This window comes from Arvicanthis niloticus, chromosome 26 (assembly GCF_011762505.2).
Source record: "Arvicanthis niloticus isolate mArvNil1 chromosome 26, mArvNil1.pat.X, whole genome shotgun sequence".
NCBI lineage: Eukaryota > Metazoa > Chordata > Mammalia > Rodentia > Muridae > Arvicanthis > Arvicanthis niloticus.
In genome coordinates, this window is record NC_133434.1 from 7,708,423 (window position 1) to 7,727,529 (window position 19,107).

The 19,107-nt window shown below is 35.9% G+C and overlaps 1 protein-coding gene across 1 annotated transcript; it reads right to left on the bottom strand.

The window, feature by feature from the left end:
* Positions 1 to 2,715: 2,715 nt before the first annotated feature.
* On the bottom strand, positions 2,716 to 16,247 carry LOC143438827 (olfactory receptor 8G18-like). Its single transcript, XM_076924510.1, has 2 exons — positions 16,189 to 16,247; positions 2,716 to 4,444 (listed from the first exon to the last, which is right to left on the bottom strand). The coding sequence occupies exon 2, from the start codon at positions 4,436 to 4,438 to the stop codon at positions 3,494 to 3,496; it is 945 nt and encodes a 314-aa protein (XP_076780625.1). The 5' UTR covers positions 4,439 to 4,444; positions 16,189 to 16,247; the 3' UTR covers positions 2,716 to 3,493.
* Positions 16,248 to 19,107: the final 2,860 nt, after the last annotated feature.

Here is a 19,107-nt window from a genome sequence, read left to right on the forward strand (position 1 = left end):
TGTCACTTAGGTGTATTTCCTGTATGCAGCAAAATTCTGAGTCCTATTTATGTGTCCTGTCTGTTAGTCTATGTCTTTTTATTGGAAAACTGAATCTATTGATATTAAGAGATATTAAGGAAAAGTCATTGTTGCTTTATGTTATTTTTGTTATTAGAGGTGGAATTATTTTTTTGTAGCTATCTTCTTTTGGGTTTATTTGAAGATTACGTTCTTGCTTTTTCTAGGTTGTAGTTTCCCTCCTTATGTTGTAGCTTTCCATCTATTATCCTTTGTAGTGTTGGATTTGTGGGAAGATATTGTGTAAATTTGGTTTGGTCATGAAATATCTTGGTTTCTTCATCTATAGTGATTGAGAGTTTTGCTGGATATAAAAGTCTGGCATTTGTGTTCTCTTTGGGTCTGTATGATATCAGTCCAGGATCTTCTGGCTTTTATAGTCTAAGGCGAAAATTCTACTGTAATTCTTATAGGTCTGACTTAATGTTACTTGACCTTTTTCCCTTATTGTTTTTAGTATTTTATCTTTGTTTTGTGCATTTGATGTTTTGATTATTATGTGATGGGAGAAATTTATTTTCTGGTCTAGTCTATTTGGAGTTCTGTAGGCTTCTTGTATGTTCATCAGCATCTCTTTCTTTAGGTTAGGGAAGTTTTCCTCTATAATTTTGTTGAAGATATTTATGGGCCCTTTAATTTGGGAATCTTCATTCTCATCTACACCTATTATCCATAAGTTTGGTATTCTCATTGTGTTCTGGATTTCCTGGATGTTTTGTGTTAGGAGCTTTTTGCATTTTCCATTTTCTTTGCCAGTTGTGACAATGTTTTCCATGGTATCTTCTGCACATGTGATTCAATCTTATATCTCTTGTATTCTGTTGATGAGGCTTGTGTCTATGACTCCTGATCTCTTTCCTAGGTTTTCTATCTCCACTGTAGTCTCTCTTTGAGCTTTCTTTATTGTTTCTACTTCCATTTTTAGATCCTGGATGGTTTTGTTTAATTCCTTCACCTGTTTGGTTGTGTTTTCTTGCAATTCTTTAAGGGATTTTTTTTTGTGTGTGTGTTTCCTCTTTAAGGGCTTCTACCTGTTTACCTGTGTTATCCTGTACTTCTTTAAAGGAGTTATTTATGTCCTTCTTAAAATCCTCTATCATCATCAAGAGAAGTGATTTTAGTTCTGAGTCCCGCTTTTCCGGTGTGATGGGGTGTTCAGGACTAGCTATGGTGGGAAAACTGGGTTCTAGTGATGCCAGGTAACATTGCTTTCTCTTGCTTATGTTTTTGCACTTGCCTTTTACCATCTAGTTATCTCTAGTGATACCTGTACTCACAGTCTCTGACTGGGGCCTATTTTTCCAGTTATCTTGCTTGTGTCAGAACTCCTCAGAGTCCAGATGTGATCCTGTGATCCTGTCTCTGTGATCTGGTGATCCTGAGCTCTTGGGTGGAAGAGCTCTTGAGACTCAGGCTGCCTCTGGGATCTTGAATTCCTGCTGCTCTGAGTGCAGTGCTTCCTCTGCTATTCCGAGTGCAGTGGTTCCTCTAGGATGGCTCAGGATACCATGTCTTCACAGGAGCAGACCAGGTAGTTGTCCTCTCCTCTGAGTGCAATGGTTCCTCTAGGATGGCTCAGGATTTGGTGTCTTCATTAGAGCAGACCACCTAGTTGTCTGCCCCAGCCAAAAGGACCTACCAAGGTGTTGAAAAAGAGTGGTATTCCTGAGAAGCAGGGTTTTGGGGGGTGATTTGTCCTGAGTGCCCAAGGCACCCAGTTGCAGTTCTGGGCATAGGGTTGTGGGAGGGGGTTCCAACCCACAGCTCTGAGTGCAGGGGTTTTTCTAAAATGGCTCAGGATATGGTGTCTTTACTGGAGCAGACAAGGTTCCATTTGTCTATTTTTGATCTCAGAGCATAATCCATTGGTGTTCTGTTCAGGAACTTTTCCCCTGTGACAATGTGTTCAAGGCTCTTTCCCACTTTCTCTTCTATTAGTTTCTGTGTTTCTGGTTTTATGTGGAGGTCCTTGATCCACATGGACTTGAGCTTTATACAAGGAGATAAGAATGAATCAATTTGCATTCTACTACATGCTGATCTAAAGTTGAACCAACACTAGTTGTTGAAAATGCTGTCTTTTTTCCACTGAATGGTTTTAGCTCTTCGGCGGAGATCAAGTGGCCATAGGTGTAATGGGTTCATTTCTGGGTCTTTAATTCTATTCCACTGATCTACTTGCCTGTCTCTGTACCAATACCATACAGTTTTTATTACTATTGCTCTGTAATACAGTTTGAGGTCAAGAATGGTGATTCCCCCAGAAATTCTTTTATTTTTGAGAATAATTTTCACTATCCTAGAGGTGGTTTTAGGTCAAGTGGAACAATTTAGATACAAGTGAGAGAAACCAATTCAAATCAATCATCCTGGAGAGGCATTTTGAGCCAGACAGATGAATTAAACTGGGTAGCCAGAGAGCAGGAAGATCTAGAAAGGGGGAGTTTATTCAGCAGTATGTCTCAGAGGCTGGAAAAATTCTAGGCCTAGATTATATTAGTAGAGAGGCTAGATCTTCGAGAACTAAGCCTGGGTTAGCATATGGAGGCTGTAAGCCTCAGAGGCAACAATTATATTAGACAAATAAAGATTACGTTAACATATGAGCATGTTTATTGAAAGTTTTATCTGAGGAGTAAGAACACCCATCTCCTACTGAATGTGATAAGGAACATCCCATGTTGCAGTTAATATTTAAACCAATCTATATTCTCGGTGGGTGCTAGCCCAGCTACTCTTGTGCACCCTTCCTTTATACTTGCTGAGGAGGAGAGCAATTGTAAGAGGACCAGCAGTCTCAACTAACCTGGACCTCTAAGATCTTTCAGACACTGGACCATGAACCAGGCAACATACACCAGCTGATATGAGACCCCCAACACATACAGAGCAGTAGGCTGCCTGGTATAGAATGGGTCACAGAAGATGTACCCAACCCTCAAAAGACTGGAGGCCCCAGGGAGTGGGGAGGTCTGGTACGGTGGGACTGTTGGGAGTAAAGATATCCTTGTGAACACAGAGGGAGGAGATATGGAATGTGGAACAGTCAGAGGGTGCACTGGGAGGAGAATAAAATCTAGACTGTAATAAAAGATGAAAGAAAAAAATTTAAAAAGGTATCATTCTGTTGTAATTAAGAAGGAGGTTTATATATTTTAAAGTAATGTTTATCAAATATGAAGAAAAATACACAACATGATGGAATATCATCTATGGGCATTGCAATTAGTGTTATCCATACTATTTGTATACAGTTTTGATTCTGATAAACATATAAATATTAGGTGCTAGAAAAGTAAGGTGTAATTTGTAATTGTAACAATTATCAAAGGATCCTAGCAAATATGTAATAATAATAACAGGTGGAGTCAAAAATACTTCTATGGATTTCTCATTACTTTTCTATGATAAATAGTCTTCACATGACTTCTGATTACATGAATTTTTTTCTTTCAAGTATTTTCTTCAATGCAAGAGTGACATCCTTATTCCTCAGGCTGTAGATCAAGGGGTTCAGCATGGGTACTACAGTAGTATAAAACACAGATGACCATTTCGCTTGGTCCATAGAATTCACTGATGATGGCTGTAAATACATGAATGCACCAGAACCATAAAAGATAGCAACAGCAGAGATGTGGGAACTACAAGTACTGAAGGCTTTAAACTTGCCCTCCCTGGAGCGAATGTGGAGGATGGTGGCAATAATGCAGATGTAGGAAGTAATAATTGTCAGCACTGGAACACAGATATTAAACATACTAAAAAATAGAGTTAACCTTTCATTGATATACGTATTAGAGCATGCAGGTTTCAAGAGGGGAAGGAGGTCACAGAAATAGTGGTTGATCACATCTGATTTGCAGAACTGAATCTGGATCATGAAGCCAGTGATTATTGAAGCGCAAACCACAGCAAAAATATACACCCCTGAAATCAGAGGACTGTAAATCTGATAGGACATGGTTACATTGTAAAGCAAGGGGTTACAGACGGCAACATAGCGGTCATATGCCATTACAGCTAATGTGTAGCACTCTGCAATGCCAAAAGTGATGAAGAAATAGAGCTGAGTCATGCATCCGGGGTAAGAGATGAGGTTCTTCTCCGTCACAAAGCTCACCAGCATTTTAGGGGTAACAACAGTGGACTGACAGAAGTCAATGAAGGACAGACTGCTGAGGAAGTAGTACATGGGTGTGTGCAGGTGGGAACTGAGCCCAATCAGTGTGATCATGCCCAGGTTCCCTGCCACAGTGATCACATAGATTCCTGTGAAGAGGAGGAAGAGGGGCAGCTGGAGTTCTGGCTTCTCTGAGAGTCCAGCCAAGAAGAACTCAGTCACTGTGCAATGGTTTCCTGCTGCCATGTCCTCCATTCAGATCTAAAGAGAAAAAAAAAAATTTGTAAGCCAATTAAACAGTAAGACTTTATTTTTTTTTGCATGTACACAAAGACTCCATGTAAATTATTTCAATGTTAGTATATGCCTCAATATAATTATATTAAGTGAATTAACTTATGTAAATACAATTGATTTTTATTATAATTTTAAACATATACTTAAACTTAAGAATGCATTTTATATAAAATACTATCACTGAATTAATGCTTTAAATTTTTCATGAGTTCAAATTTATGCCTCAAATTTGAGATGTGGAGTGGGTATTAGTGTAGGAAAATGTCCCAATGTGTTGAGGAAATACACTTTCCCCAAAAAACATAAATTATTATCCAAAATCTACTTTAAGATGGGATTTCTAGTGCTCTACCTATAAACACTACCATTTCTCTAATCCTTAAGATACATAAAGTCTTTTAATACTCAAAAGTGAAAATTAATTGACCTCTGCAGCGCCCATTGCATTAAATACTTGAAACATGTTGCTACTGTGATTAAGTACTGGAAACTTGGTGCTAGAAGGATTAAGTACTGAACATATGGTGCTACTAGCATAAGATTCTGGTTTTGGGACCAATTCCTGAAAAAGAATCAGTCAGTAGTGGTTACCTAATGATCCCATTAAGACAAAGTGCCCATGATTACTACTATTACATACCAGTAAAACCAATAGCTAATACAATGTAATTTTTTAATTTTTACAGTGTAAAGAAGTAATTATTACTGGCATCTTATCACTCAAAAAATTTGAAGTATGATTTTTGCTTTGTAAGTTCATATAGACAATCTCTCAAGTGGAAAATTGGGTGTTTCTACATGTTAAAATTATAAATCTACCACAGCCTGCTTGCCTTCCTCCAAGGTGTCTGCTGTATCTAGAAACATAGGTGAGACCCCTGCCTCAATACCCAAGCCAGCTGAAACCCCCAAAGAGCAGAAGATGGATCTCTCCTCTCTGCCATAGCCTCATCATACTTTCGATCTGCACCTCCCTCTGAGGCAGATCCACTGCCTGCCTTCTCTCCCACACTTCACAGCATGCCTGTCTCCAAGGACATCTTCTATAACTAGGGACACAGGTGAGACCCCCCCCCCCTTACAATATCTCCACCAACAGGGACTTTAATAGAGCCAGCAGATACGGGAAATATCCTCTCTCCAGGATCCCCATCTTCCTTCCTGCCTGTACCTTCAACCTGGTAAGATCAGTGTACCTGCCCCTCTTCCACACCACACAGACTGCCTGTCCAAGGAGGTCAGGCTTAACCATGGACACAGTTGAGACCCTTGACCCAATAAGCCCACTAGCTGTGACCTTATGCCCATACAGAGCCCAGCAGATTTGGAATGTTTCCTGATCCACATAAGCCCCATAGGCCTTCTACTCTGTACCTCCATCTGGAACTGTGGTAGATCCTACCCCTGGACCCCAAAACCTGACTGTGTCTCAGGAGGTTCACCCTAACCAAGGACATAGGAGGTCTGCCTTAAGCATGGACATAGAAGAACTGCTCTAATCAGGAACACAAGAGGCCTGCCCTCATGAGGAACACAAGAGCCCCACCATAAACATCCCTGCCTACCTCCCTGGAGGTGATCTAATTCAATTCAAAGAGCTCTACTGCCTCCAAGTAGGCATGCTCCAATAAGAGGCACCCATGCCAAATAGCACCAGAGATAACCAAATAACAAGACGGAAGCACACAACCATAAGCAACAAATGTCATGTAATCTAGCACCATTAAAACACACTTATCCCACCATGAAATCCCTGTATGCACCAACATACCTGAAAAAACCAAGATTCTGACCTAAAATTCCATCTCATGAAGATGATAGATAACTTTAAGGATGATATAAATAACTCCCGTAGAGAAATACAGGAAAAGACAGGTGAATAGGTAGAAGCACTTAAAGAGGAAATGAATAAATTTCTTAAAGAAATACAGAAAAATAAAATTAAGCAGGTAAAAGAAATGAACAAAACAGTCCATGATCTAAAAACAGAAATAGAATAATAATTAAATCACAATCGCTGGAGACAGAAAACCTAGGGAGAGATCAGGAACTGCAGACGCAAGCATCACCAACAGAATACAAGAGATAGAAGAAAGAACCTCAGGTACAAAAGATACCATAGAATATACTAAAACATCAGTGAAAGAAAACACAAAGTATAATAGGCTATTAACCCAAACATCCAGGAAATCCAGACACAACAAAAAGACTGAAAACATCTGGTACAAAATCATAGAAGAAAAGTTTCCTAACCTAAAGAAATAGACGGCCAGCGTGAAAAAGAAACATATAGAATACCTAATAGATTATACCAGAAAAAGATCCTCCTGTCACATAATACTCAAAACACTAAATGCACAGAACAAAGAAAGAATATTAAAGGGTGTAAAGGAAAATTACTGACCTATCAGAATTACACCAGATTACTCAACAGAGACTATAAAACCCAGAAGACCCAGGAAAGATGTCATGCAGACCCCAAGAGAACAGAAATCCTAGTCAAGTCTACTTTACACAGCAAAACAGTCAATCACCATCAATGGAGAAACCAAGATTTTATATGACAAAACCAATTTAAACAACATCTTTTTTATTAATCCAGCCCTACAAAGGATACAAGAAGAAAAAGTACAACACAAAGAGGGTAACTACATCCAAGAAAACATAAGAAGTTAGTCATCTCAGAACAAATCCAAAAGAAGAGAACCATACAAACATAATCTCATGTCCAGAAAAAAAAACAGGACATAATAATCATTGGTTTCTAATATCTCTCAACATCAATGAGCTCAATTCTCCAATAAAAAGACAAAAGCTAACATTACTGGATATACAACCAGGATTATGTATTTTGCTGTATACAAGAAACATAGCTCAGTAACAAAGATAGACACAACCTCAGAATAAAAGGCTGAAAAAAATTCCAAGCAAATGGTTCCAAGAAACAAGCTTGAGTAGCCATTATAATACCTAATAAACTAGAGTTTCAACCAAAAGATAACAAAAGAGACAGGGAAGGACACTTCATACTCATCAAAGGATGCTCTTCCATGAAGAGGGACTCATAATTCTGAACATCTACATCCCAAATACAAGGGTATCCATATTCATAAATGAAACTTTATTAAAGCTCAAAACTCACTGAACCTTACACAATAAATAGTGGGATATGTAAACACCATACTCTCAGTAATGGACAGATCATGGAAACAGAAACTACACAAAATAATCACAGGAACCAGAGGAAGGAAGTGACTTGTGTGGAAGAGGGGTAAAGCAGAGCAGGATTATTTATGAGACAGAAGAGAAGTCCAGGGAGCCAAGAGAATGAATGGGAATAGGCAGCAGTGGGCTGTGGGGGTGGTGAGAAGCACTAGAAAATCCCCGAGACTTGGGATGTGAGAGGTGACCAAGACTCAATGGGTTTTGCCTTAGCAAAATGCCCAACTATGGGGAGATAGAATTTGAAAATAACAACCTCCAGTAGATAGATATTACCCCCAGCAAAGGCATGAAGCCACTCAACCATCTTCAAAAGTTCTCATCCAGTATTGTTCCTATCCAAAGAAAATGCAGGCACAAAATTGGAGCAGAGACTAAAAGACAGGCTATCTGATGACTTGTCTAACTTGGTTCCATTCCATTTGCAGGTACCAAACCCTAACACTATTACTGATGTCATGTTGTGCTTGCAGGCAGGAGCTTAGGGTGACTGTCCTCTGAGAGACTCTACCAGAAACCAAAAGACACAAATGCAGATATTTCCAGACAACCATTGAGCTGAGTTAGGGGGAGGAATGAAGGAGCTGAAGGGAATTGTAACCCCATAGGAAGAGAAACAGTGCCAGTTCACCCAGATCCTTGAGAGCTCCCAGAGATTAAGCCACCAATCAATGATCATACACAGGCTAGGCCATGAACCCTGACTCATAGGAAGCAGATGACTACTTTATCTGACCTCCGTGGGAGAAGATGGGCCTAAGCCTATAGAAATTTGATGCCCCAGGGAGGGGAATTCTGACAGGGGTTAGGTGTGTGTGGTTGCATGGGTAGAAGTTGGAGGGTGAAGTGGGAGCACCTTCTGAGAAGCAACAAGGATGGGGTATCGGTAAAGAACTCAGTGAGGAGGGCAAGAAAGTATGGCAGCATTGGGATTATAAATAAATAAAATAATTCAATAAAAACAAAAAAAGTAAAACAAAATGCTTTAAAACACTTACTTCTTGCATAGATAACAACATAAATCTCAAGAAAGCTCACAGATTGAAGTACACAGAGTAAGACGGAAGGTCTTGCAGACAACACAGATGAAATTACTGGCAGCTTTAGAAGAATTCAACTTCAGATTCCATAGAAATGAAGAAATAAATGCACAAACATACAATAATTCTAATAATAATATGAGATGGGTCAGAAGGACTGTAGGAAACATAAAATAATTCAGCAATCTGTGATATATTTGTTTATTACAATGACCCAGCCAGTGCATTCACATTTTCAAAGCAGCAGTTTCTGCTTCAATGGTGCACATCAGACTGAGCCTGTAAATAATACATCATGACTTTGTGAGGAGGTGGACCTGACACTTCCACTGCCCATTAAGCTATGGGCTACTAATAGTTCTAAAATGGAGCAGACACTGCTTTTCAATTGTGTTGTTACTAATAAGAGTACTATACATCACTGCATACTTCTAAATTTATAGTCATACAGATAACATAAAGCCAGAAAACAAAGCAAAATTCACCAATGTAGGAAAGACATTTGTAGGTAGCATAACTTTTAATAAAGTGTAGCAGACAGAAGATGATGAGAACGATACTAATCAATACGTGTTTGTGTGTGTGCATGCGCATACATGTGTGTGTATGGATGCATGTGTGTGTGCATGTGTGTGTGTGCGTGCATGTGTGTGTACATGCATGTGTGTGTGCGTGCATGTGTGTGTGTGCTTGCATGTGTATGTGCATGCATGTGTGTGTGCGTGCAAGTGTGTGTGCATTCATGTGTGTGTATGTATCTGTATGTACTAGTATAAAAATTTCAAAAAATTTAATAAAAAAATTATTGAGCATGTCATCTAAATTTAAAACAGCAGCCCTTTTTCAATTGCTCAGGAATCAGTGTGAAGGTTAGGAACCATGGGAAATCCAAAGGTGGTGGATGATTGTAAGAAAGCAGTGTATCTGGGCAAGGGGAAACAGAGTCACCGTGATTGCTCCAGTATGCACAGGATCTGTGTAAGCCCAAGTAGACCAAATGCCACCATGGAAAGGGCAGTTACACACAGAGTTCATACCATCTGAGGAGATATTGGCAATCAATAATTGCTGAAATGACATTCCAGTTTTTTCTCATTTGCAGCTAGACAAGGTGGTAATGTAACATAGGGAAATATAAGCCCTAAAATATAAACAGAAAAAAATTGGCCATGGTGGGAAATCAGTAACAAGATTACACAAGCCTACATGGGATGGACAGGGAAGAAGCATGGGCTCAGAAAGTGTTGGAGAATGGATAGTGATCAACGTATGCTTATGAAAAATGCAAGAGTCAATTAAAATATTTAAAAGCTTAAAGGGATAAAAATGTGACAGACTCACAGTAATTAATACATCTGACAAAGGATTTAATATGCAATACCTCAAACATTTGTAATTTGTAATACCATAAAGACAACTATGTTTAAAGTAAAATAAATATATTAATGAAAAATAAACCTTATAAATAAGATATGTACAATGTCAGTATGTGAAGAGTATATTTGTATACAAGAATATGCTCATTATATTTAATCCCTAATGCAATCAAAGTGTGCTATCATCATACAAGGATATTAAAAGAGACATTGAAAAATTCTAGTAATTCCTAACCCATATGAGGAATATCTAGACACATCGCACAACATGTTTTAGTGTAGTAATATGTAAAGCCTTGACTATTTGTAAAACTGGCTTACAACATATTATGTGTGCGAAGAAACATCTTCCATGCACTTCAATTATTGTTTCTTAGTTTATATTCAGAATAAATGGGAACAATTTTCTTTATTAAGAATTGTGAAAACTGTTCTGGTAGCTTTACTCATTCATTATTAAAGCTTTAGTAAGAACCCAAATTTTCTGTTGCATTTTTGTATACAATGTAATTCTAGTTAACATTTATTAAGGAACAAATGACTCAGGCAGTCAATAACATATAATGCAAAAAAAGCATGATATTATTGGAATAGTTATGAAGTACACTTTTTAAATCAGATTGAGCTTGTACAGGAATTATGTATATTGTCACAATCACTGTAAGTTCATATGTGCCATTATTGTCTGTGTCTGGATGACGTTGTTGCCTTGCATTCATCCACCATCTTGGGTGAATAGGTTCCCTCTTTTGAATTTGTTGGCCAGTGGGTTTCCATCAATCCCTGCCAAAATCACAGGCTCTTCTCATTAATATTGGTTACACACCAGAGGTCAATGATATGACCTTGTTGCTGAAGGCACTCTGTACTTGAATCATACAGCATGAAGTTATAAAGATATCTGGTTTGGCCTTGAATTTTCATCACTATTGGCTAGCTTTCATACTGCTGAAAGCTACTATGGGCACTACTGGAGGAAACAGCTGCTCGACAACTTTATTCATTGGTAAAACTGTGAACTATATTAACATTTGGACTGGAAGACATTCTCATTGCTACAATGGTGTTATGAACATCATGAGGGCATTGAACCATTTTCCATCCACAATATAAAACATATACCTGACAGTACTATCAAACCAAAGACCTGTTGCATTTTAACTATTTTAAAATGTTATCAAAGCATATTAAATATTATACTGTCTCAAAATTGACACCATTTTGAAGCATTGTATTTATGTATATTGTTTGTTTATTTTTATGATATTTTTATTCATTTGTGTTTACAGTAACTGTAGATGCTTTTCTAATAACTATTGAGCAAAGCACGGTTACTCATGCACCAAAATACTTACGTTTTTCTTACTTTTGTTTTTCAAACTCGAGTCACACCTATTTTCAATATACTATAACACAATTTCTGTTTTGCTCTTGTACCATTTTATGTTGCTTTTTATCATGTAAATACCTCACCACAAACTTTATATTTGTTAGTCCTTAAAATTGAAGCATTGTGTTCTGTATTTATACTTTATTGTGATGTGTTTTTACATTAAAAAATAATGCAATGGCATCTATAAAATTTAAAGATGAAATAGCAATGACAAAAATATTATCAGGGAGTCATTCTAATAAAATACAAACAGACCATATATGCTGTATCTTTGAAGTAGCTCTCTGAGAACATGAATAAAATTTTAATGAGAGAACAACTAATATTAATAGTGTTCTTTAAAGTTTAATATGATAAGGAAACTAAGTCTCAAAAGACTTATGGATAGGTTTATCATAATCCAATTAGTAGATTTTACATATAAAGTTATAGTATTTAAGACACTAAATAAAGAAGTACTTAAAGAAGCATTTGTCTTCTTTAGATTATTTCATAATTTACAGATAAATCAGTGTAGCCAGATGTTTAAAACATGCATTTTAAAAGATAAAAAATAATAGAAATATTATGTTTCTTTATATGAAGTATGTATGCACAGGTTGTATGATATTTTGTAGTGTAAGTGGTTAAGTTTGGACAGCATGTTTTCTCCTTTCACCATGCAGGTTCAGAGGATAGATCTCAGGTTATCAGGATTGGGCTGCAAGACTATTTAACCTTGGAATTATCTTGTCTTCCCAAGTAGTGTCTTAATTTCTCAGAGAGTAATATATGTAGTTTCTTTTCACTCAGATGTAAAACATGTATTAATATGATTATGTATTAATTTATTTCCTAACATTCTTATTCTTGTAAGTCATATAAGATGGCTGCAATTTAAAACAAAAATTTTCCAATACAAAAACACAAACATGCTCATGAATAAAAACACAAAGTATTGCATTTTTTGGTGTTAGTCTTAGCCTTATCACCAAGAGAAAAGTGAATCTCTGAAGATTTGTACCTACCAGTTTAATCGCTATCTCTTCTCACTATCACCTCAACAGGGATAAATAGCACCTATTCTATTTGTAGGCAAACTGACTTTTAATATTATATCACCTGTCTGCATTCTATACTCAGATACATTAAGCAGGTGCTATTACTTCTTTGTTCATTATTGTATTTGGAAGTTATGTTTTATTGTAGATAGACTGGTAGCTTATACAAATATTAAATATACTTAAGATTACTCATTCACCTCTTAGAATTTATTTATTATAGAGCTCTTAACTCTATGTCAATTTTCATAAATAGAAATACCTTTTGGTAGCATGTGGAAATCTGAACCACCTAAAAAAATTGGGAATAAAAAATATAAACCTATAGAAATATCAAAATAGTTGTGCACTTGGGAGCTTTTAGGTTGAGTCAAATTATTCTAATAGCAACTTTAAAGACAGAATCTGGCAACTATTTCCATCTATACCCATGTTATTCCTCTTAATTATCGCTCTGTCTTTTACTTACCACCTCTTTCTAAATATTGCTGAATTACAAAGGAAATAACTCAGATCTTTGGTTACTGAAGCAGTATAAATTGATGTGATGTCTGCTGTGCTTTAAGTAAGTCACAACCTAAATCTTTCCTATTAGAGTATATTAGTTAGAGCTGGATTCTAAATATGTGATAAAATTTACATACAGAATGAAACTAGGAGGAAGATGCAATAGAAGCTGTTACTGAATGGGTTATTAATGCATGATCATAGGATTGCATTAAATACAGAAGTACACCAATATTTGCAGTATTGATGCATAATAAACAAGATTTGATAAAATTTACAACTATAAAATCAATACTATTCAATGTATTTAATATTCAATGTTTTTATGTAAACATTTCAACATTTTTTCTTGTTTATTATTTATTTTATTTATTTACATTTTAGATGTCATCCCCTTTCCCAAATTTCTTTCTCTAGAAAACCCTTATCCCATCCCCCTTCCTCCTTTTTGCTTTTATACAATTTTAATTACATGCAAGTATTAAGTTCAGTTCTAGGTTGAGGAACTAGCAATATAAGACAGGCTCAGTCGTGTTTATGAAACAAAAAAGGGGGAGAGGCAGAGAGCTTTTGGGGCTGCTTGCCAAGAATTTTACATGGGACATTTCAATATTTTTATCATTCATAAATATCTTTATGTAATGCAATTATTCCAATGTCTGTAAATTTAATATTTTTCTCTGAAAATTGATGTTGGTCTCCAATAATTATCATAATAAAATAAAAATTCAAAATAGTTTATATGTTAGCATAGTTGTTACAAATCATGTAACTAACCAAAATTTAGCTCAGTGGGCTATTACTTTAAAGGTCTAATCTTGTTATTATGATTAATTACAACAATTACAGTCATAATTGTAGGAATCACAGATTGAGAGAGTTTTATACCATCTAGCACTATGAATTTTTTCTTTTTGACTTAAGTGGAATGAGAGATCACCCATTTCTCATGGTAAGGAATATATCATGTAGTCAGCATATGTTTGAAATTACTAGGACCTCATCCATATGAAAAAGATAACTTGAACTCATTGCATATTAAACGTAAAATACAAAATCAGTTATGATTTGTTACATATATAAACAGTGAAAGTAAATTAAACAAGGCCAAATTAATTAACCACTAAATTGTTTTTAAATGTTATTAATATACTATATATGTGTCCAATTTATATGTAAAATTATAGATAAATGTTCAATAAGTGAAACAATAAAATTCATAGAATAAGTAAAAATGAATGGAAATGCATAAATTTTTATGAAAACCAAATCTTAGAAGGTAACATGTTATACTTTATAATTTTAGATTATCCTGATGCATTATTACGCAATTATTTCTGAAGCATCTCTGATGTGTCTTCTCAGCTCAGGAGCTGTTGAACTGGAATACAGCCAAGAGGTCACAATGATGCCTGAGAGTTCAACCAATAATGCTCTTAGCACTGATCATTTACCCCAGCTGTACTCTTTCCCAAGGCCTTGCTAAGGCTGCCATGTCTTCTATGTTCCACAAAGTTAGGAAACACTAATATAAAACCATTATGCTAAATTTCAGGCAGTGACATTCACTACTAGGTAATGGAAGGATATTGGCAACATGAAATACTAATGGTGACAGAAGTGATATAATTAGTATGCAGCTAACACATTTTAAGATAGCTTGTGATGTTTGGAAGCATAAAAGAGACAAACTTTAATAATTTTATGGGAATATTATGTCAGTTTGTTATTTGAAAAGGGGAACATGTACTTATTTGTGTTCATGGACTATATCGCACATTAAATGTTATGATAATTCGCATTCATACACCTACAGAAACAAGTGCTTTAAATATATTTGTAAAACCACCACTGTCCACTGTTGAGGTTTGACCTTTGCTGTGTATTGTAATGCCAAGTGAGGACCCTCAAACCTAGTATCCCCTGTAAAGAGGGGGTCTGCACACAGAGCCAACTGAAGCTATGTGACCTTGCCCCCAAGTCTCTGTGATTGATAAATAAAGATATAAATAGCCAATAACTAGCTGGAAGAGACATAACCAGGGTTTAGGATTCCTGGGTTAAAGATCAAAGGAGAAAACAAATTGTGGAGAAGAAAGTGACTGGAAGAGGAAGCCACCATAGAGTAAGAATCTTAAAATAACGGTCATGTGGGTTGGCTAACTAGAGTTAAGACAGTCCAGATGAACCGTGGCAAATTGTATAATGGAAATATTGGCAAATTAACAAAATAGTATACAGGAAAAAACTTCTGCCCAGCTCTTGTGCTAATTAAGTCTTGTTATATGTATAAAAGGTGTGTGTGTGTGTGTGTGTGTGTGTGTGTGTGTGTGTGTGTGTGTGTTTAACTGGGAACTAAATGGTTAATGGCACACAAAGAAGAAACACCCAAATAGGGATTAAAATATTTTCCAATAGTCCACTCAGTTGATTCTGCTAAATAATTCGTGCATACAATACCTCCTCTGTTCTGTACATATACTTATGTTGGCTGCTTACAATACCTAGATTATATTATAATTATTTGTTTTTACATTTTAGAATGTTTGTCATTCTATTTGAAAGAGTCACTGTGCACTTTTTCTTTGTTATCTGGTAAATATGTAATATGCAATTCCTACTATATCCCATTTAAAACTGTTGCTGACAGGGTGTGATTTTCCGAAATTATATTTTCTACCATGTGCATAGGAAGTTGTAAATTCCGAACCTCTCACTTTCTTGGGAAATAAACGATACTGCTAGTCAGATGACCTTTTTGACTTATTTTCTAGCCCCCTCAGTAATATATATCTGACACATTGCAGGTTTTTATGGTACTTTTCAGAATAATACATTAATAAATGAGAATATTTGGCCTCTTTTACTTGACTTCTTTCAGTGATTGCTCCTGTTCTTATAGTCCTAAATAACAATTGTGAGTATGTGAGAAATACACACTACCTAACCACTCTGGAAATATTCAATATCAAATTTTCTTTGCTGCTTGCCTATGGCACTCATCCTGAAATGGGGAGAAACAAGCACCAAGCATTCTACAGTTAGTATTTAAAGACAAGACCTAGTCCTCAATGTCAACAGTACCTTTGATCCTGGTCTGTGTCTCAAATCACCTTCTTCCAGGACTTACCTAGTCTGTGCCCCTGCAGTTTCAACTTCATTCTGACTTTCAACTGAGCAGTTATGAAGCTCTGTCCTGAGTTTAACTTCTTCAGGTACTATGTATTGTGAAATAAGTATTACCTAAGGACATTCATTATTCTTGAAAGGTTTGAATGAGGAAAGTAAGCAATTATCACTGCTATTTCCCCAATTGCCAAAATATTCTAAAAATGATTTCCACAATTTCTAAACCTTCAATTCCCAATAAAGATTTAGTGTAAATGAATCACTGAGGAGCTATGTTAAAATGCTTAGTATGATCCAACATATGTGCATGGGTTTGAGATTCTGTACATTTCTTAGGAGCCTCTGGCTGACACAATATGCAAAGCTCACAATTTTTGTAACCAGGTTTTGCAGGAATAATGACTTTTCCAATGAGTTATATTATAGTTCTCATAAGTTTAACAGTATTTACATAATAAATCTATTCACAAGAATATTATTAACAGTTTCCTGAAGATCACAAACTGCCTTGCGTTCTTCCACATTTAAATAACACAAAAAGCAAAGGAAAGGTCTAAAAGAAAGAGATGGAAGTAGGAGGAGTTGAATTATTTCAGGACTAAGTAGATGAAACCAGAAGAATCTAAATTCTTAAACTATCAGTGTAGTTTGTAAGACTAACACCTCTTATATTCTAACCAATTTAATATGCTTTAAATAATTCATTCCCTATTTTTCTTCTGTAAACATTAGAGATAATAAATACTCTCAAATTAATAGAGAGCACATAAAATATAATTAAAATTTTATACCATTCAGCACAGAATAACACTTTATTGTTCTATAGCAATTAAAAATATCTTTGATGATAATGTTCATAGAAAAGAATTATAGAAAACTGGCATGCATTCAAAAATTGTTGCATGAGAGTGCTTCTTAGTGTGAATAATAACTTATGTGAGATATGAAAAGTTTGGAAAATTTCACAAAACATTTTCCTTAATAGTATATAGATTATATGGAAATAATTGAAAGTTACTAAATAATAGTTTATTTAATGTACAGTAACTATCTTCAAGTGTTTTGCAAGAATTTTGTTTTATATTTTCTTTATTTTTATCAATACACATTAATTTTTATAATTAAATATCTGTGTATTATATATTTTATATTTATATATTATTGGATTTGAGTGTGTCATTTCCATCCATGCACACTAGGTTAACATTAAAATCCCCTTAAGATCCATGAAAATCATGAATGATAAAGAATTACTGAGACAGTGAGGTCCAACATTATGCTATGTTCAATTTGACACATGACATTGTGGAGCGGTGGGCTGTGAGAAGAAGCTGGGTACTTGGTCGAGCATGAGCTTGGAACCCCAGACCCTTATTGGACAGCAGAAGTTCATCTCTGCTCTGGGGCCCTGGTTCTTTTCATTTAGCTTCAGCCCTCCACAGCCCCTCCCACAGAGAAGTCTATGGCCAGCAGGCAAAAGGAACAGGCCTCAGGCCCTGGAGAGATTTACATACTAATGAGGTACCTGAAAGCCAGAGGGTGGAGCTAATTAAGAATTCTTCCCCAGCCTCTCCCCTCTCTCTCCCTCTGAATTTAACTCAGGTCTGCCCTGAGTTTCAGGCATGCACAACCAGACTCAATCATCATCCATCATGTCAATAAACCCATTTTGGAAACCCAAGGACTTTCTCGTGTCATTGGGTCTGTGCCGAGAAGGAAATGTAGAGCCACAGCAGCTGTGCCTAACGTCCCTCTAGAGGAACCCTCAGCATTTCCCAGCCATGCTACAAACATGACATAATATTAGAGAATCTCAGAGACCAATAGAAAGACAACTCTGTAGAACTGGAGCCATATTATCTGTCCCTCATCCCTTTATCTGAAGTATCAGAGAAACATCAATTTGCAATATTAAAAAGTCTACATAAAACAATAGACTAATGGGAGAATCATCAGAATGGTTACACAACCCAGTGAAGATAAATGAATGAATGGGTAGGTAGGTAGGTAGATAGATGATAGACAGACAGACAGACAGACAGATAGATAAACAGACAAATAGATGATAGATAGATAGATAACACAAAAGAACTCTACTCTCTAATCATGGTATTGTGTTTAATAATATGGTATCTTTCATCTTGTTACATCTCCTATAGCTAATTTTACATAAATATATAACTGAATATGTGCCCCAATTTTCTGATGTCATGAGTGAAATGATATTCTACTCATATTTAGAAATTTGTCAGTATTATAATGGGTTTGATTTTGTACTAACAATATTTCACAGATTTTCAATTTGAACTATAAATTGTCATACTTACTAATTTTTACTTTTCCAAATGTGTACAAATCAAGAAAAACTAAGACTTAATTTAACAAGTTGTTCATTAACAGGATTTTATGAACTCTGAAATCAGTAATTCACATATCATCTCTCTTGGAATGGTTTGTCAGAGATATACTACTCAAGATTAAAACTTTTAAGTCTTGTGTGAAATAGATCAGAATGTCATTATTATTTTGTATATCCTGAAAGAATGAAAACACATAAAACTTAAAGTATTTTATTTACAGAAATATACTGGACTAAATTTAGTTTAATAATAGATATACCTTCAAGAAATAATAACAAATCATTGACAGACATAGACAGTATGATTTCCTGAAACTTCCCTTAAATATTTAATAAAAGTCATTAAGGATATAATAATTTTAAGATCACCAACCAAAGAGTACACAGGGGGTACCCATGGCTCCAACTGCATATGTAGCAGAGGATTGCCTTATCTTGCATCACTGGGAGGGGAGCCCCTTGGTCCTGTAAAGGCTTGCTGACCCTGGATAGGGGAACACTAGGCTACTGAAGCAGGAGTGGGTGGGCAGGAGGGGGAGCTGCTTCAAAGAGGCAGTGGGG

Bases quoted from the DNA above. Each gene is read 5' to 3' on its own strand.
- LOC143438827 (XM_076924510.1), bottom strand. From the start codon at position 4,438: ATGGAGGACATGGCAGCAGGAAACCATTGCACAGTGACTGAGTTCTTC.